General features: G+C 40.0%; 1 protein-coding gene across 2 annotated transcripts in view; it reads left to right on the top strand.

The window, feature by feature from the left end:
• Positions 1-23,872, top strand: part of DNAI3 (dynein axonemal intermediate chain 3) — a 74,044-nt gene that overhangs the window by 5,020 nt on the left and 45,152 nt on the right. Inside the window, exons 2-10 of one of the 2 annotated variants that reach the window (XM_081056394.1) lie at positions 413-448; positions 588-733; positions 8,481-8,662; positions 9,518-9,622; positions 12,077-12,235; positions 13,294-13,493; positions 15,025-15,141; positions 18,972-19,162; positions 19,965-20,089. In XM_081056394.1, coding sequence (XP_080912520.1) covers positions 697-733; positions 8,481-8,662; positions 9,518-9,622; positions 12,077-12,235; positions 13,294-13,493; positions 15,025-15,141; positions 18,972-19,162; positions 19,965-20,089 — 1,116 coding nt within the window. In that variant the 5' untranslated portion in view covers positions 413-448; positions 588-696. The remainder of the gene's footprint in view (positions 1-412; positions 449-587; positions 734-8,480; positions 8,663-9,517; positions 9,623-12,076; positions 12,236-13,293; positions 13,494-15,024; positions 15,142-18,971; positions 19,163-19,964; positions 20,090-23,872) is intronic. The other variant, XM_081056393.1, reaches the window with a different exon arrangement.

Below are 23,872 nucleotides of genomic sequence, written 5' to 3'. Positions count from 1 at the left end.
GTAAGATTGTCTTTTTATTAATGGGATTTTTATGGCTTTAGTATTTGTACATATATTAGCAGCCAAATTGATCATGGTTTTGTGTATCGAATAAATTTAAATATTTTTGCTGTCATAAAGCCAAACACAAGTGGAATTCAAAATGTGGGGATTTATTCTGATTTTGTATCCATTTCATTACAGTATCAATTAAATGCCATGTAATGAATGCCATAGGAAACATCAATAAGAGATAATTCTGTGAGAAAGATAATTATTCAGATTCTATTTAATTATTCATAAAATAGTTTAAGTCTTCATTGTGTATTTGCATTTATGCTTTGTGTTTTGAGACTTGGTAAAAAATTGTAATAAATTAAGATATATATTTGATTGAAAAATGTAAATTTGACATCATTTTATTATATTCTAGTCAGTGAAGCGGAACCTATGAATATGGAGAACATGGGTAAGTCTTGGAAATATAATTTAGAAATTATGTCCCTAGTTTTTATAATATTTTAATATGCACTAAACAAGTGAGAATGTTACAAATTGAAGCAATTGCTTAACATGTACATAGACTAAAATTATTTCATGTCATTTAGAGTACAAAATGAAAAATTTTAAAGATAGAATAAAAGTAAGACTGGAAGAAAGAATATCAAACTGAGAAATAGATTTGAGCCAAGCTGTTCCTTCAAAATCCGACATTCTATGATTATTGAGAGACCTTTTGTAATTATAAAGTGTGGTAAGTCTGAAAGTTATTACTTTCGTAGACTAGTATTTTAAAACTCTGACTCATCGGCACTATTTATCTATACTTCATGGTAAGATTCCACTATTTCAAGGAGAAAGGCTGATTTTTAAGCAAATAAACTAGACCTTAGACAACCAAACTAATGTTCCTACTTTTAGAGGCTAAATAATTAGAGCTTTGTTTTGTTGCTTTTGAAACTTTCTCTTAATGTTGACTTAGATGTTGTACCTCATGTTTGGAAACAGAGAGGGTGGAAAAGAGAAAGCTCTAAAAGCAGTGTAGGCAATTGTGAAGATTTTGGCTTTTAATCATGTAGGATAGGGCGCTATGGGCAGTATTTAAGCAGAGGAGTGACATGATCTGACTTAGGTTTTGACTGGGTCACCCTGGCGACTCTGTTGAGCACTGCAGTGGCGAGGACAGAAGCAGACCGTCGTTAGGAAGCTATTGCACCAGTCCAGGAGAGAGATGGTGGTGGCTTGGGCCAGAGTGACAGAAGGGGTGGAGCTGTGGAGTGCAGAGGTGGGGAGATGGTGGGAAGATGTCAGCTAACAGCAAGTGGCAGCACTTGAGTAGGCTATGCTGCCCAACAAATACTTATTGAATTAATGAATGTACCACCCAGAAATGTGGGAGTCATTTTTGACCCCTTCCTCCTCCTCAACACTTCCCCACTTGCATTTAAACCATCCTAACTCCTGTCAATTCCACCTCTAAATTATGTCTCAAATCCATCCATTTCACATTATCTCCATGTCTACAACTTTAGTCACAAACTCCACCCCCTCGCTTAGATTAGTTCCTTAGCTCCTAGCTGGTTTCACTGCTTCCACTCAGCTTCCTTGAATCTGTTCTGCACACAGCAACCTGCTATGTCTCTTTCCTGCTTAAACTCTCCCGTGATTTTTCTTTGTGTGTATAGTTTTTTTGGGCCCATCTTCCTCTCTGATCTTTTCTCTTCATCCTCTTCCCCCATCTATAGTTTACCAGTCTTGCCTACAACACAGAACCTAACAAATGTGTTCATGCCTCTGGGCCTTTGCTCTTGCTCCACATGCCTGGATACATCTTTCCCCAGATCTTTATATAACTAGCACCATCTCATCATTCAGAACCAGACTCCAGTCCCATCTCTGTAAGAGGCATTTCCTGAAGGCCTCTCTCTCATCTAGTCTCCTTGCTTTCACAGCACTTATCATAATTCTGAAGTTAAAGTATGGTTGGTTCTCCTTATTCATGGCAGTTCTATACAATTGCTGTGACCACTGAATTAGCAAACACTGAGACATTGTTCTTAGGGAAACTACAGGATCAGGTTTTAGTCGTAACATTGATATAACCAATCAATATACAACCTTGTTTTATCTGTGTTTCTGTTTAAACGTGTCTTATTTAATATATATTGTTGATTCATTAACATTTAACTCACAGCCAACAGCTATAACTCGTGCCTTAGTGATACTTACTAAACACATGTATTTTCTCTGTAAGGCACATCACAGCTTCCTTGTGCATAGGAACACTAGACAGCACTTCAGCACCACACTTGGGGACCATTTTAAATAGCAAAATCACCAATAAAAAGCACAAAAATGTGAGAAATATGGCACTAAATAGACATTGGAAAGAACACTTGTTTATGGTGTGACAGCTGATACTAGATAGCAGAGCATAGTCTTTCTTGTTTGACCTCAGCTGGCAATGTGCACTTTGGAAGACTCAAATTTTTTGCCACTCTAACCATGTCCACTAATGACTGTGAAAGTGCCACAACTATTGATTTTAGGGTTACAAATAAATTTTAGCAAGTGAATTTGCAAATACAAAATCCGTGAATAACGAGGATCAACTATTTATTTGTTTATGCATTTAGAAACTACTCTCTCTCTGTCTTTCTCTCTCTCTCACACACACACACACACATACACACACACATACACTCAAGCTCCAGGGAAACAGAAGTTCTCTTGTTCACCACTGTACACCAATGCCTAGAACAGATCTTGACATATAACAAACAATAAATATTTGTTGACTGATTGATTGAATAAATGAATGAATCCCTTTCTCTGTTGTTCTTGTATAAATGAATTCACCACCACTATTGCCCTCCTTAGTTCAATCTCTCACCCTATTTTCCTCTAGATAGCATTTGTCACAATTTGTACGGATGTATATCTGCGTGTATTTATTTAATGTCTGTTTTCCCCTCTAGACTGTATACCCTGGCACTAGCATCATGCTTTTCACACAGTAGGTGCTCAATAAATATTTCTTGATTAAATAATTGGCTGGATAGAAGATCCATGAACCTGAGAATGGGGCATGGTGGAGATGTTTAGGCCAAATGAGAAAGGACTGAAAAATAGAAGTGAATATATTTGTATAAAGAGAAAAAAACAAAGAAACCTCAGTACTTGGCAGTGAGACTTGAGGGCAGGTCCTGATTTGGCATCCCCTTATAGCAGAACCTCTCCCCTTACCCCAGACTCCTCTCAGGGCAACAGCAGGATCCCTGTGTCTTCCTTGCTAGGACATTGTCAACGTCACTCGGGGCTCATGGCTGTCATGTTCCAGGGCACTAGTATCCCCTTTCCTGCCAAGGAACCAAGAGAGCCACAGCCTAGTTAAACATCTGTCTTCTAAGGGCTTAAAGGCAATGTCTGGAGGTTTCTAGAGAATATGTATAATTTTTACACATAGCTAACATTTATGGAGCAACAGCTCTGTGCCTCATCCTTTGAAAGCTCTACAAAGTAAGCACTATTATGACCATGATAAGATGGAGGTGCTGACTTTCAAAAGTTAAATAATTTACCCAAATCATAATTATAAGTCATATTTTAATACCGGTTAGGGTATCAGCAGTGTATTAATTGCCTATTGCTGCCATAACAAATTACCACAAATGTATTACCTTACCATTTGGAGATGGGAATCTGAAATTACTTTCAGTGTTACCTTCTGGAGTCTCTGAATGGATGATCTCTTTCCTGACCTTTTTCAGTGAAAAACCCCTAAATTCATTGACTTTTGCCCCTTTCCTCTATCTTCAAAGCTAACAGAGGTAGCTTCTGCTAATCGTTCTCTCTCTTTCACATCTGCCTCCCTGTCACATCTCCCTCCTTGATATTGACTCTCTTGCCTTCCTCTTATAAGGACCCTTGTGATTACACTGGACCAACCACAGGGGCCCAATAATCTCCCCATCTCAAGATCATTAACCTAATCACATCTGCAAGTCCGACTTGTCATGTAAGGGAACATATTCACAGGCGTCAGGAATTAGGACCTGGACATGTTTGGGGTGAGAGGAGCATTATTCTGTTTACCATAAGTGATTAATAGCACAGGTTTTGGAATGAGACAGCCCTGGTTCAAATGATAATTCTGCCACTTACTGACTGTGGCCACAAATGATTTCACCTCTCTGCGTCTCTACTTCCTCATCTGAAGAATGAGGTAGTGATACCCACCTCATGAGACTGTTGCAGAAGTTAAATCAGGTAGTACATGCACATTTCCTTTCAAGGACTGTCACAAAGAAGGTTCATTGTTGTTACTATAAAAAAGATACCGCAATCATAGAGAAATAGATCAATAAATGAGAATGGAGAGTCCAAAAGTAGACTCACTTATATACAGTCCATTGATTTTCAGCAAAAGTGCAAAAGCAATTCAGTGGAGAAAAGACAGTCTATTCAACAAAAGATGCTGGAACAATTGGATACCTTTATGGAAAAACAGTGAACTTCAATCTAGATCAATCATACACAAAAATTAACTCAAAACAGACGATAAACCTAAATGTAAAACCAAGCATTATAAAAGTTCTAGAAGACAACATAGGAGAAAAGCTTGTGAACCTAAATCAAGCAAAGATTCCCTAGGTACCACATACCCGAAGCCATGAATTTTAAGAAATATTTGCCTAATCGATTTTTTTCTTTATGGAATACAAGGCAAAAATATAAAGGAATGAACCATTGCTACAGGCAAAGACATGAATCCATCTCAAAATAATTATGCTGAGTAAAAGAAGACAAACAAAAAGTATATACTATGCAATTTCACTTATAAATCGTCCATAAAACGCAAGTTAATCTATAGTAACAGAAAGCAGATTAGTAGATACCTGCGGGTGAGGGAGGGTTGCTGGGAGGAAGAGGCAGGAAGAAACTTTGGGAATTATGGATGTGTTCTTTATCTCGATTGTGGTGATGGTTTCATGGGTATATGTATATATTTGACTAATTGTACACTTTAAATATACGCAGTTTATTATTTTTCAATTGTATCTCAAAAGTGTTGATTTTTTAAAGTAAACAACTAAAATGTTTTTTAAAAAGATACAGATGGAATGCATGGAAGTTATTTAAATTAACTGTTTCAACAGGAAGGACGTGATTTGTAGTGCGTAGGCCTCTTCCTTGCACACACAGTAAGGGTTTAAGGAGTGAGGTGTGCAGAGCTGAGTCTGTCTTTGGATCAGCCTGTTAGGTAAATAACTGCCATTCACTGCATCCCATGGAATGGAATTCCTGTTACCTTCCTGACTGTGTGTGGAGAAGGAGCAGGACCCCCGCCTGTGCTCTGCTGTGTTCACACATTAGAGAGAAAGTGTAGTGTTGGGGAGCAGGAAAGAATTCCCCACTCTAGCCCTCTTTAGTTCTTATGGCTGGACTAGCTATAAAATAATACAATTGACACCAGAGTAGATTGACAGGAGGAAAAAAAAACCAATTTAATACGTGGGCACACGGGAGAATCACAGTATGATGCTCAGATCATAAAATGAGGCTCAGAGAAATGATCGAATGAGGCACCATTTTTATACTTTTTGGACAAAGAAACAATACATTTGTGAGAAATTGACAGGACAAAGAAAGTTATTGCTCATTAGAAACGGATCTAAGCAAGGTTTGGGTATTGTTAGTGAGGAATCTAAACAAGGTTTGGACTCGGGTAGTAAATTAGTAAAGCCGCTATAAGGTTTGTTTATACATTCCTTTCGACTCTGGATTTTATAACTCCTGTGGTAAGGTCGGCTCTCAATCCTTCAGGAGTGGGGAGGGCAACTATCATGGAGATTTATTTCCTGATTTTAGGATGACAGGGGAAAGTCAGAGAGCTCCTCCTGCTCCTGTTGCTACTCAGGTGATTTTATTCAAAACAATCAACATCATTGTGGGATATCTGGAGGCAGCTTGCCCTGGGCCCCAACAAGGCATGGTAGTTAGAATGCAGGAACCATGGTTTGGATCCCAGATCCCCTATTTCCAACTCCTAGCCCCTGACTTTGGACACGTTATTTGAACCCTGTGGGCTGCAGTTTCCTCAGCTAAAAAAAAAAAAAAAAATGTAGGCAATTATAGTCACCATCTCAGAGTGTTGTTGTGAAGATTGAATTAATAATGCATGTAAAGTGCTTAGAACAGCACCTGTCACACAGTAGGTGCTCCATAGATGTTACTGTAATTATCATGGCTGTTATTCACCTACTTTGTTGTTCACTCACCACCCTAGCCTGACCCCCTGCCCAGCAGGTCGTGCCCCTGTGGCAGGGCTCCTGACCTCTGCAAGTTTCAGGAGGCCCTATAGGCCTTTTCTTGTGCTTCAATATCGTTTTTCACCCGCCGCTGAGCAACCAGCATTCCACTCTGTTGGAGGCATAGCTGAGCCCAAAGCCCATCTCATCACCATAGCCTCATTGTTGTCTTCCTGGGGTGCTATCATGCAGGGTCTCTGGTCCCACTCCGGGTGGGTGGACACAGAATAGGGCGAGGCCAAAAAGGAACACCAATGGGGCCATAGATAGGGGAGTCATACCACTATACTCTCACTGGCCGCTGGGTTGGAGACACAGGAAGCAGGAGCCACAATCTACCGTACGCTTCTCTGCCAACCAACCAACCCCGTAGCTTAGCCACGGGAGTTATATCAGTGACCAATGGTTACAGCTGATGGCCACCCAGCCACAGCAGATGGCCATCTGATTACAGCTGATGGTCATCTACTACCTGAGCCAGCACCTTTCCACGTGAGGCCGAGAGCCAGCAAACTGCTCTCTGGGGCTCTGTCCCCACATGCGCTGTCTTCACTGTAGGCCTCAAAGCCTAGCTTGCAGCAGTTCTTTTATTGAATTTTGCCAGAGACCCTTGGGGGTGTTGGAAGCATCAGGCCTTGCCCTGTTTAGTTTGCCCATTTTTCGGGCAGGGCATGAAGGTAGTAGGACCTCAGGAGTTTTGTGTGTTCTGTTGGGCACTAATTGCCTGAAGTTATTACGGATTGTCAGTTGCAGCTAGAAACAATGTGCTATTCACTAACTTCTAGATAAAGAAAAGTTAGATCCTATGGTAAAGATGCCTTGAAAAAGTCCAATTAGTGTGACAGGGTGATTTTAGTGAAAAATATCCAGCTGGGAGATTTCGAAGTAGGTGTAGTAGGGGCAGGTGACACAGAACAAAATCTTTGTCACTGTCTTTCCTGTTTCTGGGATGACAGAAAGCTTTCTGGTCAATGGGAATGCTTCTGTTTATAAAGGATGGCCACCTCCTTTTTGGCACAAGCTCAGCGTGAACCTCTCAGTTCCACCTAGTGGTTTTTAAAGGCAACAAGCCTCTTGCACCTTGCCTCCCTCCTCTTCTGAAAGCAATGCTGGGACTAGGGAACCAGAGGAGGGAAAAGGGATTCCCTACCCCACCTTCCTCCTATTTCCAAGGGCTTACTAATGCAACCTAATTGGGAAGTCAGTAGCTTTAAAATGTGAAGAGCTGAGTAACAAGTGTGACTGTAAAAAGGAGCCGTAGGGATGGCCAGCACCTATGTAGGTCAAGAGAAGGTTTTTTTATAATGGGAAATTGGCATGCTAAGGGAAAACAGACCAGATGCAGCAAAAGTTGAAGGGAGAGGAGTCCTGAATGGATGGGCCTCAATGGCTGAGAAGGGTGGAAAGGGGCAGGCCGGTCTTCGGATTGGAGGGAAGGATAGAAAGGTGGTGCCTGTGCCACCCAGCTGGTGGGCAGGACTGCAGGATTCTGTTCTGTAAGGACACAGAATTCTCTCCGTGAAATAGGGAGTGAGGTCACCTAAGTGAGAGAGAGCCGCTGGTGGGGGGTAAGGGAGGGGATGCTTTAGGAAAGCAATACAGGTTTGACAGAGCCTAAAAAGATGATTATACCTTCGGACCAATAATTACACTTTTAAAATCTACCTTAAAAATAATTTGAAATATGATTTTAAAAATTATACACAACATTCTACAAATTTATATTTGTAGAGTTATGTACAATCATTGAAACAAATGAGGGAGAAAATGTAATGTTTATCAACAACAGAACTGTTAAAAATTATTTAAATTAATTACATTAATTTAAAATGTTGTGTTAAAAAGATTATATAGGTCATAGTAAAATACTTGTGACATAATGGTAAGCATTAAAGTCAGGATTTAGAATTTCATATAAGATACAATATACAGAGTGTCTAGAAGAAAATAGGGCAAACTATTAATAGAGGTGCTTCTTGAGAGGTAGTATTATGAGTAATTGTTATTATTTTAATCTTTTTTGACATTTTTATAATGGATACACCTACTTTAAAATAAGACCAATGATTTTAAAGTATTTTTAAGATTTTCAACCAAGACAATTATTTGCAGCAAACAATTTCATATTTCCCATACCTGATATTTTAAGTGGTTACATTAAATATCAAAATTCTATTTTGTCTTTCCCAGGTCATCCAGAAATTTATCCTTTAGTGTTAACTACAAAGACCCAAGAAATATTTAACTGCCGAGTAAATGAAGACTTCACAGATGAACAACCTTATAAACTTATCAAAAAAGAAGATATTTTTGCAGACTTTCACAAGAGAGCTGCAGTATCTGATTTCTACCCATTCAAAAAAATTATTCAGGTAAGTATAACATCCCTTTTTATTTTAATCTTGCTTCAGGGGGTTCCTGGTACATAACAACAAAAGTTAGAGAGCTTAATGAGTTCACATCTGACATTGGCCGTGACACTGGGCAAATGCTGACTTGCTCTCAGCTCCGTTAGAATCCTCCTTGATGATCTTCTGTGAAAAGCAAATGCTTATCAGGGACTGACTGTCTTATTCCACACCTAGAAAAACTGATCCTTGCCCAGTTTTAACTAGATTAGGAATCTACCCTTATTTTCCCATACTGCTTTAATTGTTTAATTCATAACTTTGGTCCAGATTTGTCTCCAAACACACGACAGAGCACAATGATAAATAAAAGAAATGCTTCTTTTTTTTCCTGTTAGAAATAAAATTGCATGGCAATTTTCTCTAGACCCATCGTGTTTTAAGAGCTTTTTAAAGTTAATAATTTTGCAATTTGGAGTTAATAGCCATAGATTAGCACTATGGCTATCTTTTATGATTGATTAGAGAAATCAGTTTTGTGTCAATGTCAATAAATGGTGGAATCATTAAACATCATCATCCTTCATTCTCTCTCTCTCTCTATCTCTCCCCACTCCGCCTCCCCAGTAGCATGTTGTTTAATCTCCGCCCATTTGTGAATTTTTCAGTTTTCTTTACGTAATTAATTTCTAGTTTCATACCATTGTGGTCAGAAAAGATGCTTGATATGATTTCAGTCCTCTTAAATTTATGAAGACTTGTTTTGTGGCCTAACATGATTTATCTTGGACAATGTTCCATGTGCGCTTGAGGAAGATGTATGTTCTGTTGTTTTTTAATGAAATGTTCTGTAACGTTCTTTTGCTATTATTCCTATAGGAATATCCTGCAGATGAGCTTCTGCTTGTTTATGACAAAGACTTCAAATATGGACTTAATTTTTATCTGATTGGAACAGAAGAGGGAAAGGAAAACTATTTAAATGTAAGCACACCCATGCCCTTGCATTTTGTTCATCGTCAGAAGGAAGTGGTACCTCTGGGGGAGATCTATACATGGTTATGATTATTCTTGTTCAGCTCTGGTTCCCTGGGGCCTACATAGTGTTCTGGCACCTAGAGCAGTAAATATGAGAGGAAGTACATCAAACGTCTCAAGGTAGCAGCTACTGTATTAATCAGCCCTTTGTTGACCCAATGAGAGCAGACACAGTGAATCTAGGGTACCACTGCTCTCAGCCACTCCTTGGCCTATATCCCTTGTTCTCTTCTTGCCATCCCCATGACTTGGGGTAAGTTACTGAGTTGGTCATGTGCCAAATGGTGGCACCAGTAGTGTCCATTTCCAGGGTTGTTGTGAAAATTACATGGACGAATACAAGGTAAAGCCCTTTGTATAGTGCCTGACACAAAGCCAGGTACTCCATAAATGTTTGCTATGTTGTTTAAAAGCACAAATTTTAAAGGATGACCTAGTCAGTGCGCAGTTGGTGGGGAGGGCAGCAGAAAATAAAAGAATGGTTTCCAAGGGGAAAAGTCAGTTCACCTTTAGGGTGTTTTTTCAATGTGATCATGAAAGGTAACAGATTTCTGAGACTTGCCTTCTGATCTCGCACTCTCAGGGGCAGGCCTGGTCAGACTGAGGGACTGGTTGTCCAATAAACAAGAAAAATAAAGGAAAACATTGAATTTTAAAATATCTAACACTTTTGAAGTTAAAAGTAACCTTTTACTTAGCCTTAACATTTTCCAATGTCATTTTTATGGTTGTGTTTTTAATTTTTTTATTACAGTCTTGCGCTGCTTAACCGCAGGACAGGTTCTGAGACATGCATCATTGGATGATTTCCTCGTTGTGTGAACATCATAAAGTGCCCTTACACAACCATCGATGGTACTCCCTATTGCTCCTAGGCTACAAGCCTGTACAATTTGTCACTGTACAAAGCAGCACAAGATTAAATGAAGCAGAAGAGAAAATGACACAGTCAAAGATGTGGTAAACGAGATGTCTGAGGCTGCTGCTGGCGTAACATGATATACTGGTTTACAGCAACCTTTTCTTTAAAATAAGTAGAAAGAGTACACTCTAAAACAATGATAAAAAGTATAGCATAGTAAATACATAAACCAGTAACATAATAGTTGTTTATTAGCCTGATCAAGTATTATGTAATGTACGTAATTGTATGGGCTATACTTTTATATGTCTGGCAGCCCAGTAGGTTTGTTTACACCAGCACCAACACCACCATTTGAGAAATACATTGTGTTAGGATGTGACCATGGCTATTGTGTCACTAGGTGACAGGAATTTTTCAGCTCCATTATAATCTTATGGAACTACTGTCATTGACCAAAATGTCATTATGCAGCTCATGACTGTATAGTGAGATATTTTCAAATGTGTAGAAAGAGAATTACAAATGTGGAGACAGAGAAGAGAATAATATCCACACAATCACCACCCAGAATTAACAAATATTAATATCTTACCATATTTACTTCAATTTTTTAAAGAAATTAAATATACTTGAAAAATAAAAAATAAAAAGAATCAAACAAACAAAAAAAAGAAATTAAATATAATAGATAATGTTCCACTCCCATTTTTATACTCCCTAATTCCATTTTCCTCACTTCTTTCTATAAGGAACCATTATTCAAAAGTCATCCTTCCTGTCCCTGATTTTATATTTTTACCGTATATGAATGCTCCACAAATAATGTGTTTTATTATTTTATGTAAAAGTCACATAAAATTATGTAAATCATTCTGCAACTTTTTTTCACTGAATTATAAAATCCTAAGATTATTCATTTTGATACATTCAGATATATATATGTATCATATATCAAGTTTTTTCATTGCAACTGCTTTATGGTGTTTTATTTTATGATTATAACACAATATATCAGTTCATTCACCTATTGATACTTATTCGGTAGATAGGTAAATGGATATATATATAGAGAGAGATATTGATATGTGTCTCTCTAGTATCTCCTTGTGGACATCTTGATTTAAAAACATTAACTCATTGTTTAATGGATACCATGTTTATGAATACTTATAATCCTCTTATCAAAGAAATTTCATTAAATCAGAGAAAACTAGTTTTATATTTAACATTGTTTTAGTTTCCATATTCATAAACATGTGCAGTACATGCTTTTTTTCTTATCACATATCTTTTCCTTTTCTACTCTCCTATCTTTTTTCATCTTCTCTCTATATCCTTGATATCTTTCTTTTTTGTTCTTTATTCTTCCTTTTTTTGCTTAGTTTCCTTCTCAATCAAAAAGCATGAACCAACAAAGAAGAAAAATAACAAGGAAGTGCTTAACGAATTAATATGAAAATAGTTTATTGCAAAATATATACATGTCTCTATAACCTAAAATTGGTCATATATTTTAGAATGCTATTTTACTCTAGCCCCCAGCAGTATCAGAAGAGCGAGAAGAACAGAAAGAATTTAAAGAGCGTGTTCCTGAAGACACCCTTATTTATAAACCACCTATCTCTAAACCATGGGTTTCTTTGGGCAGTGAAAAAGAAATTGAAGAGGAATCAGTTAAGGAATCTACAAAGCAGGTCAGAGGCTTGAATATCATCTCCATTCATTACCTCCTTATAGCTGAACAGCCCTTATTCCTGAAGGATCTGTAAGGTTTGCTATGCTTGCTATCGGCACGTGGTTCTTCTTTTAATAGAAGAATGGTCATTGTCTTTGGTGTGTACTATTGGTTGGATTGTGTTTCCCCCAAAACATATGAAGTCCTAACTCCCAGTATCTGAGAATGAGACCCTACTAGGAAATGGGAGGGTGCTATTCCACTATGACTGGGGTTCTTATAAAAAGAGGACCAGGTGAAGACATAGAGACACAGGGAGAGCGGAAGGAGGCAGAGAATGGAGTGCTGTATCTACAAGCCAAGGAACGTCAAGAATTTCTGGCATCACCAGAAGCCTGGAGAAAGGCAAGGAACAGATCCTCCCTTAGAGCCCTCAGAAAAAAAGGAATCTCCGACACCCTGACTTTGGACTTCTAGCCTCCACAGCTATGAGAGAGTAAATTCCTGTTGTTTTAAGTGCCCCTGTCTGTGGTACTTGGTTACAGCCTCCCTAGGGAACCGACACAGTGCCATTGCCTAAGAAGAGGATTTGAATGTGAGTGATTTACTTTGAAAGTGCCCCATGCCCGAATTGGAAAGGCATCAGGACAGGGGTGTGACAGAAGCCCTGCAAAGGCACAGCCTCAGGCAAAACTTTGGCCGAGGGAAGGCTTCAGCCTGACCCCCTCGGGGAACTCTGGAGTGTAAATGATACCTCAGAGTCATCCCAAACAGAAGCAAAGGAGTTAGGCTGTCTTATGTCTCCTGCCAGTCCATCATGGGTTAGGATGTAAACAGCTAGTCACCTCCTGTTGTTTATACCTGAGAGCAAAGTGGTCCTGGTAGCCCTGGAGCACTGCTGCATGGCAAAGCAGCAGCAGTGGCCGTGGGAACAGAAAGCACATGGAGCTGGAGGGGAGCCCAGAAAATATACAGAGATCTGACAGGATCTGGGCAGAGCACCCGCATTCTCTACCACACACCCATTTCTCTCCAGGGACTTGATTATGCTCCCTTTACTGCTTCCCTGTGCTGCAGATTACATACATGATTTCTCGAAAACGAAGTGCATTTGGTGCCCCAATTCAGTTCAGTGACCAGAATGCTTCCAGCGTAAAAGATGCCTATATTGAATGTACAGCCTATCCAGATAAAAATTTTACCCTTAAGCAACTTGAGAAAGATGTTGGCATGCAAGCAGTCCCCCAAGTCAAAGACACAAGTACTCAGACAAGATGGTAAGTATGCGACAGCTTTATGTATTTTCAAAGGCGATTACAGCAAAATCTAGCAATGTCTATGATTAGTTTGAGAGAGCTTTATAATAAACAGAAATGGATTGACAAGGATGATACAGATCTCCACAGTGTAATTCAGTTCAGGAAGATCTTATTACATTCAACAATGCCTTTTAAAATCTTAATAGGAAAATGGGATACAAGTATATAAAACCACAAAGACTGTGAAGTGGGAAAATGGTGGATGCTGTTAATAATTACAGTACTGCTTTCACCTGGAATATTACCATTGCCTCTTAACTGCTCTGTTCTACTGCCTAAGTCATCATTCTTGCATATTAAATCAGACTGTTAGGTCATTGCCTAAATGTCTTCTTTGGCTCCAGAGCCCTTGGGATGACATATAAGGTCCTCCTTCCTCCAGCCTCATGGCCCTGTTCCCAAACAAGCCCTCTGTGTTCTAACCCTATGAGCTGCTTCCATCTCCTAGAATACCCACCCTTCCATATCTTCCTGCTTTTGCCGATGCTGTTCCTCTGAATAAAATACGCTTCACTGCCTTGTCCAACTGAGGAACTCCTCTTCACCCTTTAAGTTCAGTGGCCACTCCTCTGTGATTTCCTGGAAACACTAGGTAGAATTGATCACTCCCTCTTCTAGGAGCCCACTAGAACTTAGAGGTGTCTTTGTCGTAACACTGAAGACCCATATTGTACTCACCAGCACACCTGTCTATCTGCCAGAGCGCTTGGAGGCTACAAACTGTATCATTTCACACATCAAGCTCTTGATTAAAATTAGTCCTGTGAATGAATTGATGTGAAGTGGATTGCCGAGGGAATGCTTTGGGGACTTGTGCTAGGCTTCAAATATTGTATAATTTTGAAGACATATTTAGCTAAGTTATGCATTTTTTTAGTATTTAAAAAAAACTTCTTATTTTGAAATAATTTTAGATTTGTAGAAGATAAGCCATGAATGTTGAATATGATTTGGAGACATAGAGAAAGGGAAAACAGCCCAAATTTTAAAAACAACCTGAACCACTCAGGGACAGGGGAACAACAGAGTTTGCATGGGGCCGTGAGGAGATCAGCCTGGGTACAATGGAGGAAGTAGCAGAGGGAGACAGAGAAGTGGTTTCTCTGTGGCAGACAGTAGGGAACTTGGCAAGTCCTGAAGCATGAGAGGCAGAATGGTACGGTATTAAAAGAAGATGAGCCAGGCAGTGTATTGGAGAAAAAGCCTGGAGTTGAGAAGACTTCTTACAATTTTTCTGCGAGTTTAAAATAATATCTAAATAAAATTTTTAAAAAATAAGAGCTTATTGATTATGTTGGAGAGAAATACACAGATACTTTGAATGGCAGTTAAGATGAATTTCTAGGATAAAGAAAAAAATCAATACATAGAATTTAAATATAAAATAATATCCTAACACTGTCACAGAGATAAACTTTGACCTGACATGACCTATATTCACTTTGCTTTGATCTAATTTTTTATGTTCAATTTTCTTGTACTATATTAGGACATATCCCAAAAATGCTGCCATGCAATATTATCCAAGAGAATTTTTAGAAAAGGAAAAAGAAACACTTGGAAAATCAAAGCCTTTTACCGATTTTCTTAACAACGCATCCATAAGGTAAAAATTGTGTATTAAATTTTTAAAATAAAACATAAAATGTGTATGTGTAGTTACAATAATAGGTCTTACAAAACAGCTTAATACACGGTATCTAGATAGAACGTATGAGGACAGTTATCACATATGCGTGAGCGTATGACATTCTTCTACAGATTCTCACTGTTTCTTTCTCTTCTATTGCCAAGCAACATCCTAGACCTCGAAAGCTAGGGCCACACCAAACAGTGTGTAAACCTGGATGATGTGTACAGTTGACAATGTGAGGATGTTTTCATAACAGCAAATTAACATTTATTTACCACAGCTTCTTTTATTAGAGTCTTTTACTCCACTCCTCACTCCACTTTTGAGCTGCATTGACTTTTATAAGGTTATGAAGATGAGGGTACTATGGATGTTAAGGATGATTATTGCATGATGATGGGAATTGACAAAAATATCTTTGTAAATAAGAACCTAAATTTAAAGAAAAAGAAGAATCTACGTTCAATTTGGTTATACTTCTTGGATATGTCATCCTTATCCTTAATTCCTGTGTGGCTGCCACTCTTATTGGCTCTAAAAGAGAGGTGTCTTCAAAACACCCCTTACAGTGGTACTAAGATGGTAGGCAGAGCTGTGGGACTTCTAAACCAGAGAAAGAGCTTGACAAGGGCTTATCAAGCTGATTGCAGCCAGGGCTCAGAGAAGTGGAACCAATGATGGACTGGTCTGTCAATTGAACCCAATAGGTTGGTTTCCATTTATTTCCAAAGTTAAAAATTTGGTGGTCGAGTTCATAGACATCCCAAGGTATGCTTTTTTATTCTTAAGATAACATCATTAGTTCTCTCAGCCTGGATGAATTGTCGGTCCTGAAAATTATCTATGCCAAGGAAGAATCTGGTTCAAAAATTCATCAATGATTTAGAGAGTATATTAATTATATGCCACTCATGGGAAGCATGCTATTTATAGTTTGTTTGTTTTTTCTATGTGGGTAAAGAAAAAGAAACAAGAAAACCTAAGGTTTCTTTTTCTCCACATCAAAATTAAGTAGTTATATAATTTTTTCCTCATCAGAACACTGAAAATGAAAAGTCTGTCTCTCTACAACCCATTTTGAGGGAATAAATGATCTATAACCAATTTTCAATTATCCATATTGTGTATTATCTGTAGTCCTGGCCTTTTATTCTTCCCTTTCAAGTGCCATGCTTATAAAGAGAGGAATATAATGTCTTCCCTGAGATGTAGGAAGGAGAAGCCAGGACTATAAGAAAGAGAGAAACTGGCACAGGAATTATAATAGCACTGGCCAAGAATATATAAGAAACCCATGTTCATATGACTGCCACCCTCCACATTCTAAAACTGTTTAAGGCTTATTTAATTTTTAAAAAACTAATATAAACCTAGTTTTGTTCTGGAAGAGAGTCCTTTCAGAAATGAGGAAGCATGATTTGCAAAAGAAGGAAATCATGTGAGAGGAGAGATAGAAACTTTCAGGGAATTCTCAAAGCAACTAAGAAACTTTCATTTGGGGATTAAAAAAAACAAAAACAAAAAAAACACAATGATTCTCATAGGCTTTAACACAGACAACGGCGTTGCCAGCCTCCAATTCATCACTCTCAGGAACCAAGTCATAGTGCAGGGAAATCAAGAAACGGGAAACCAGAGAAAAGGTGCTGTCTTCATGTTTCCCTAGTGAATTACTTACCCCTTCACCCTGAGAGGAAAGAATCAGGAAACCAGAGCAAACAAAGGCCCTTGTCATGCGGGGACTCATGAGGGGGTCAGGCAGGGTCTCTGGTCCTGCTCCCCACATAAGAATGCAGGACATGGTGAAGCCAAAAAGGAACCCCATGGAGCCATAGATAGGGGAGTCATATCGCTATAGTCTCACTGGTGACTGGGTTGGAGAAACAGAAAACAGGAACCACACAATCTGCAACCCTCACTCAGCCGCTTGCTGGCTCAGCTACCATCTTCTTGTTAGCCCCCTTTTTTTGCTAGCGTAGCCACGGCAGTTATATTAGTGGCCAGTGGCTCACTGGTTACTGCTGACGGCCAACTAGCCACAGCTGATGGCCATCCAATCACAGTTGATGGCCATTTACTACCTGAGCCAGCACCTTTTCTATGTGAGGCCGAGAGCCTGGAAACTGCTCTCTGCGGCTCTGTCCCCACAGCCCTGCCTTTAACTTCTCTCTGGAATTCCTTTCTCATTCAGGCTGAAACAGAAAGAAATAAGAGCTCGAAAATGCTAACAAATATTTCTACTTGAAACAGGGTTTAAACTTTGGAGCTCCAGGGTGTGACTCTACCCTCCCTACACAGGGTTATTCAAATTTTAATGTGCATATGAACCACCTGGGCATCTTGTTAAAAAGCAGGTTCTGACTTAATAGGTTTGAGGTGGAGCCTGTGACTGTGTTTCTAACAGTTTCGGGTCATGCTGATGCTGCTGGTCCTAGAAATGCTTCTAGTTTGAAAAGTGAAGTACATGAAGGATTTAACCAAAAGAGTATTTCATTAAGCAGTGAATGGTAGTGTTAAGGCTTAATGACAGAGGTATTAAATGGTACCCTTGTTTAATTATGTTTTAGGAGTATCTATTATCATATGTAGTATTTGTTTTGTCTAAATAAAGAATTTTTCTTATTTAGGAAATTCGTAATTGAGATACCACTCTTTCCACTTACCACACCTATTAAAACACCAAGCTATTTGGACTTTCAATCATTAGGGTAAAACCCTGGGTGGCATTCTAATTGTGGGAAAGTTCCTAGAGGCTTTGTGAGTGAGCTGAGCTTTCAAACCTAAGCATGTGAAGGGACAATAAACATTCTAGTAATTTATACTAACTTTTAAGACAGGAGCCTGGAAAGCCAGGATCCCTAGACTATTAAGAGATGAGCCTAGCACTCAGATTGTTTTTTTAAGAAGCAATATTAGCATTTTTATCAGGATAATTCTTCATTTTAGGGACTATCTCATGCACTGCAGGAGGTGTAGTAATGAAATTAAATACATTTGCTCTCCCAGGCATTGTGACAACTAAACCACCACCACCACCACCACCACCACCACCACCACCACCACCACCACCACCCCACACACACACACACACACAAACACACACTTCTAAACTCCAATTCTCCCCTTAAGAATCTCTTATTTGTTGTTCTAAATTATATATAAACACACACACACACTCACACACACACAATCCTAATTATATAGTAGTATAATAATTCATACATGTGAGCATTTGATATTGAATATGGCTGAGCAAATGGCCTTTTCTGTCAGTTTGGGGTTTTCAGGAACCCAATGAGACCAAGTTCAAAGGACAGGTTAGCTGTGGGTCACACTGTGAAAAATAAAGGAAAGGGAAGCAGGATTGGACAGGGAGAGCTTTAGACAGTCTCAGCCAATCCAACAGGGAGCTGCAGAGTGAAGATGGCCTGTTGGAGGAGTCCTGCAGGAGGCAGAAATGGCCAGGACCTATTGTCCCCACAGCTGCTGTGCTCATTGGTCTGGGGACAGCAAGCCTTGGCCTGGAAACCAAAGCAGATGGTGAAGGTGCTAGAGGCTGTCAGCGAACCACATCCTGGGAGCTGAATAGCACGTTCTTTGAAGTTCTGAGTAGCACACTGCCATGAATTGTGTTTTTCTCTTAAGTCATTTATTTTCATATGGGGTTAATATTTAGTTACTAAATATAATTGAGAATTTATTTTCTTTCAGTATAAATGAAGTAGGGGGGAGCTGCTGAAAGACATATCATTGAATACTAAAATCTAACGTCTTCATTGCTTTTTTTTTCTTTAACAAAATAGTGTTGAGATAGCCCTGCAACAAAATGAAATCATGAACACATTTATTGATGACTGGAAATGCCTGGCAGAAGAAGAAGGCACCTTTGGGGACAAGACTGATACCCACTTGAAGGAGTTCCAGTCCTTTACTGATCTTCATAACCTAATGGAGACAATGATCACCTGCGTCTCATGGCATCCGGATATCTATGGTGAGGTGGAAGAGACTACCAGTCCCTTTGTGATGACATTGAAATAGCTTGCTGCTTTTATGTGTAAAATTGCAAATTAGCTCAATTTCAATAGGACATCTTCCATTTGCCAAGTGCCAGACACCTGCCAAACACTTTCCGCACCTTCTCTCTGTCATGTATCCTACAAGCAACACTGTGCAACACCTACTATGACCTCTACTTTACAAGGCAAGGACCAAAGCTCAACTCAGGGCAGTGACTGACTGGCTGAAGTCATCCAGCTGGTGCAATGCCAAATCTGGATTTGACTCAGGACTGTTGGATGCCCAAGGTTAGCTTTATTCTCCCTGCCACTCTGCCTCTCTGATTACTGGACAAAATAGGAAACACACCTCCTTTAAAGGACTGAGCAGCCAAGAGAGGTAGGAATGTGTGAAGGTGAGACTTCAAAGAGAGAGAAAGAGAGGCCCTTGCCCTCTTTCTTTCTTCTTCCTTCCCCACCATTGGCCCTTTCTTCACCAAACAAACAAATAACCATTTTTTTCTTATAAAATCTTCAAAGTCCAATGTTTATTTTATACTAACAGTACATCTCAATTTGGATAGGGACATTTCAAGGGCTAACTAAGTGACATGTGGCTACTGGCAAACCATATTAAATAGTGGAGCTCTAAGAAAACTCTTGCTCTCCTATAGAATATTTTTACTCAAGTTTCATCCAAAGGGAAATGAACAGTGTCTATGTAGAAAAGCAAAACCTAGAAACACATTTCCATGTACAGTTGCTGCACATCTTCATTTCCAATTGTGTCTCAATCAGGGCTAATAGCTGTGTCAGTGGCTGTGCGACTCTCCTTTGAAGACAGAGTCTACTTTTCTAGTAAATTATTGCTGCACCCATCACTGATTCTTTTCTGGAGTTTCTCTGATCCCATACATCCTCAGGTAATGAAGGAGAGTCATTTTCATAGTCTAAACATTTCAAGCAGTACTTTTATGTGTCTCTTTAGCAGTTTCCATTGAGAAGTGCTTTATAATCAATGTTGTAAACCCTTATAAAGTCATGCTTTCTTCAATTTGGAATTTGCTCCCATTCAATTTGAGTGAAACTAAAGTTTACAGTTAGTTTATTGAAAAGGTTTATTAAACAAATCAACATGGTATTTATTTATTTATTTTTGAACTTTTGTAAGAGCTTATTTGAGCCAAACTGACCACATATGTTAGGGAGCAAGATCTCAAATGCTCCTCAACATGTTATTTTTAAAAAGTCATTGTAAGATAAACGTTCAACTGATTTTAAAGAGCAAACTCTTTTATGGGCTTTATTTAAATAGTAATTTTTCAAAAGCAGATAGATTTTAGTTTCACATGAATTTTCTCAATTCCAAAGTCACCAGTATGTGATGGTAATGTGTAAAGATGGTTGTGTGGGAAAACAATGGAGAGCAGTGGGGACGGTGGCCCTAGAGAATGCCCATCTATAGAGACAGCTCTCTTGTTGCCAGGTGGTCCCACTTTTTAAGAGATTCCAGCCATTAGGAATTTTGTGTGAAATCTCGAAATTTTTAAATAGCTATTCTAAAGCCAAACCAAAACACACAAAACACCCACTCAACCAAACCAAAACACACAGCAATCCAAATAAAACAAGGCTGAAGGCTGAGTTTGCCCCACAGGGTTCTATTTCCAATATCTGCTCAAGAAGAGTTCTGCTTAGGGGAGGCAGCTGTGTAGGGTTAGACGAAGTGTTTTCAATGTACTTAGGTATAATAATATTTTGTTTCTATAAACTATTGATATCATATAATTAAGGCTTTCCCTAATAAACCCTAGCCTCCCCTTATTCTTCTTCCATAACTTATCTGAATTAAGGCAGTTTTCCTGTAATAGAGTCTAGATACTTTAATTATTATGGACCTAGAGATCAAAATGACAGCTTTCTAGTTCTTTCTTATCAGCCTACTTACCACAAAAATGGTGCCATTCTCTCGCTGGGGTTTTCTATCATTTTCTACTCTCTACTCCCTGTAGAACTACTCTCCACTCCATGCCATGGAAGTGTGCCTGAACTTCCAGGCACACGGACTTACTTGCTGATGGAGTCACTTGCTCTTAGCTCCAGTGCTGGGGCAGCAACTCAAAAGACACCAAAAACATACAGGGAAGAACTGAATTGTCTGGCTTCAGGGTGACAGCTGATGGAAGAGCTGGAGGAAGCCATTGTTTCTTTGTTGAGCCTTCCCCCTTCATGTGTGCAGACACAGGCAGACACTATATCTGAGTCTCCATCAAACTGGCTATCACCTTTTGTCTGCCATGCCCTAGTGATTCCCTGAGACCTTGCCCCATTAAAATTACAGGCACATGTAAGCCCCTTCCACTGGCTTTTCTGTACAAACAACCTGTCTTAGCTCATGCTGCATGTGGACTTTCTTATAACCTCTCAAAGGTTCACAAAACTCACACAAGCAGCATCTGTACTTAGTGTGTCCCATACCTCTGGCTGAGCAATCCTAAGCCCAGCAGTAGTGACAGCCAGCCTTGGTTTGAGGCTTGGCCTCTCAAGGCACCACCAAGCCCAGTGTGGGTGGCAGCCATCTGCAGATTGCTTTGTGCCTCATACCAGGTGGCCCCAGGCAGGGCACAGGCTGTGGCTAAACCTGGCCTGCAGTGAATCCCCTCCCAAGAGGTCAGAGAGCTGGCATGCTTGGTGACCAACTTTAGACCAAGCCAGAACATTACCTGGCCACCTCCAAGGACAACACACCCAAAGTGCAATCTGGCAAGCACCAGAGTGCCACTAAAGCAAACCCTACTCTGTAGGATCAGCCCCGGCACCACAGCTCCTCCACAGTAGTCACAGCCAGTCCTCAGAATCAGTCATCCCGAGGGTTAATCCCTCCCATCGATGTGCAAACAGCGACCAAGGCTCAACTACAACAGGAAAATATACACAACCCACACAAGGGACATACCTGCAGCACCCGGCTCAGGTGACCAGGGAGACTGCGCCACTTGGTCTCACAAGACACCTCCTATATAAGGCCACTCTACTAAGACCAGAAATCATAGCAGCCCTACCTAATACATACAAACAAACACAGAGGCAGCCAAAATGAGGAGACAAACAAATATGTCCCAAATAAAAGAACAGAACAAAGTTTCAGAAAAAGAACTCAACAAATGGAGACAATCTATAAGATGCAGAGTTCCAAACACTAGTTATAAGGATACTCGAGATCTCAGGGAGGACTTCAACAAACAGATGGAAATGTAAAAATGGAAATTAAAAAAAAAAACATTGAAAGGAGCTATTCAAATATCAAGAATACAATAACTGAAATGAAGAATACACTAGAGGGAGTAAACAGTAGATTAGATAAAGAAGAGGATCGAATCAGCAATTTAGAAGATAAGGTAGCAGAAAACACCCAATCAGAATAGCAAAAAGAAAAAATAATCCAAAAAAATGAGGATAAGAGGCCTCTGGGACAACATCAAACGTACCAACATTCACATCATAGGAGTGCCAGAAGAAGAGAGAGAGCAAGGAATTGAAAACCTATTTGAAGAAGAGATCCAAGATGGCAGAGTAGATAAGCAGAGTAGATTTATGTGATCCATGGGAGAGTAGATAAACAGAGTAGATAGGCAGAGTAGATAAACACTGCCTGAACTCTTCTGTAAACACATTAAAATTACAAGTAAATTACAGAACAATCAACCTGGAGAACTATCTGAAGTCTAGCCAAACAGAAGTCCTATGAATAAAAATACAACAAAGAATGGTCGGAGGGATAGAGATGCTGAAAGGGCCCCAAACCTCCGTGTGGCGGTTGAGAATCAGGAGGCATATCTTGGCCACAGAGGTTCCCCCCCCGGGAGGAATAGGGATCCAACCCTCCAACACCAGGCTCCCCAGCCCAAAGTACTGGTGCCAGGAAAAGGAGCCCCCACATCTGGCTGTGAAAAACCTTGGGAATTCCGACCATCCAGGTGGGACAGAAGGCTGTGGGAAATCCAGACGTCCTCTTAAACGGACTGCACACAGACTCATTCCCTTGCAGGCACTCACCTTGTGCTTCAGTGGAGGGAGGGTGACTTGGGAGGTGACGGAGATGTACAGGGGTGGGGTAAACTGAGGTTCATGGCTCCAGGGGAAAGAGTAGAGGACAGTCGGCATTTTCCCTGTGTGAGGTCCTTTTCCCATGCAGCCAGCAGGCAGGCGCCATCTTTCCTGTGTTGAGCCCGCCCCTCCACCACAGCCAAATCTGAATCTGATTGGCCTGATGAGTTCCGCTGCTCCATTCTGCTCACTCACTGGCACCTCGCACCACCCATCTCTCCCAACACCAAGGCACTTTCTCCTAGAGTGCCTTGGAGCAGCCAGCCTTGGCCAAATTGCACTTTTTCTTGGAAAACTATTGGAGTCCCTGGGCTTCTGGCAGGCAGTGACTGGCCTCGGTGTGCTCTGATACTTTTGCTGAGTAGCTGCAAGCTCAGCACTGGCAACAAAGCAGAATTTACATTAATCTGTTGACCACAGCTCTTCCCATTCTACTGACTTCCTGAGACCCTGCGTCATCCAACTTGCATACCGCAGGAGGCTTTACCTGTGGCGGAAACTTAAGGGAACTGGCAGGATGTAGCAGGGCTTGGGGTGTCCTGGCTTTTTGCAGAGATAGCTCACACCTGGTACTAGTGGCAGCCGCCCTTGGTTCATAG

This window comes from Rhinolophus hipposideros (genome assembly GCF_964194185.1).
Source record: "Rhinolophus hipposideros genome assembly, chromosome: 8".
In the NCBI taxonomy this organism is placed as follows: domain Eukaryota; kingdom Metazoa; phylum Chordata; class Mammalia; order Chiroptera; family Rhinolophidae; genus Rhinolophus; species Rhinolophus hipposideros.
This window is presented reverse-complemented; position numbering and strand designations above follow the sequence as displayed.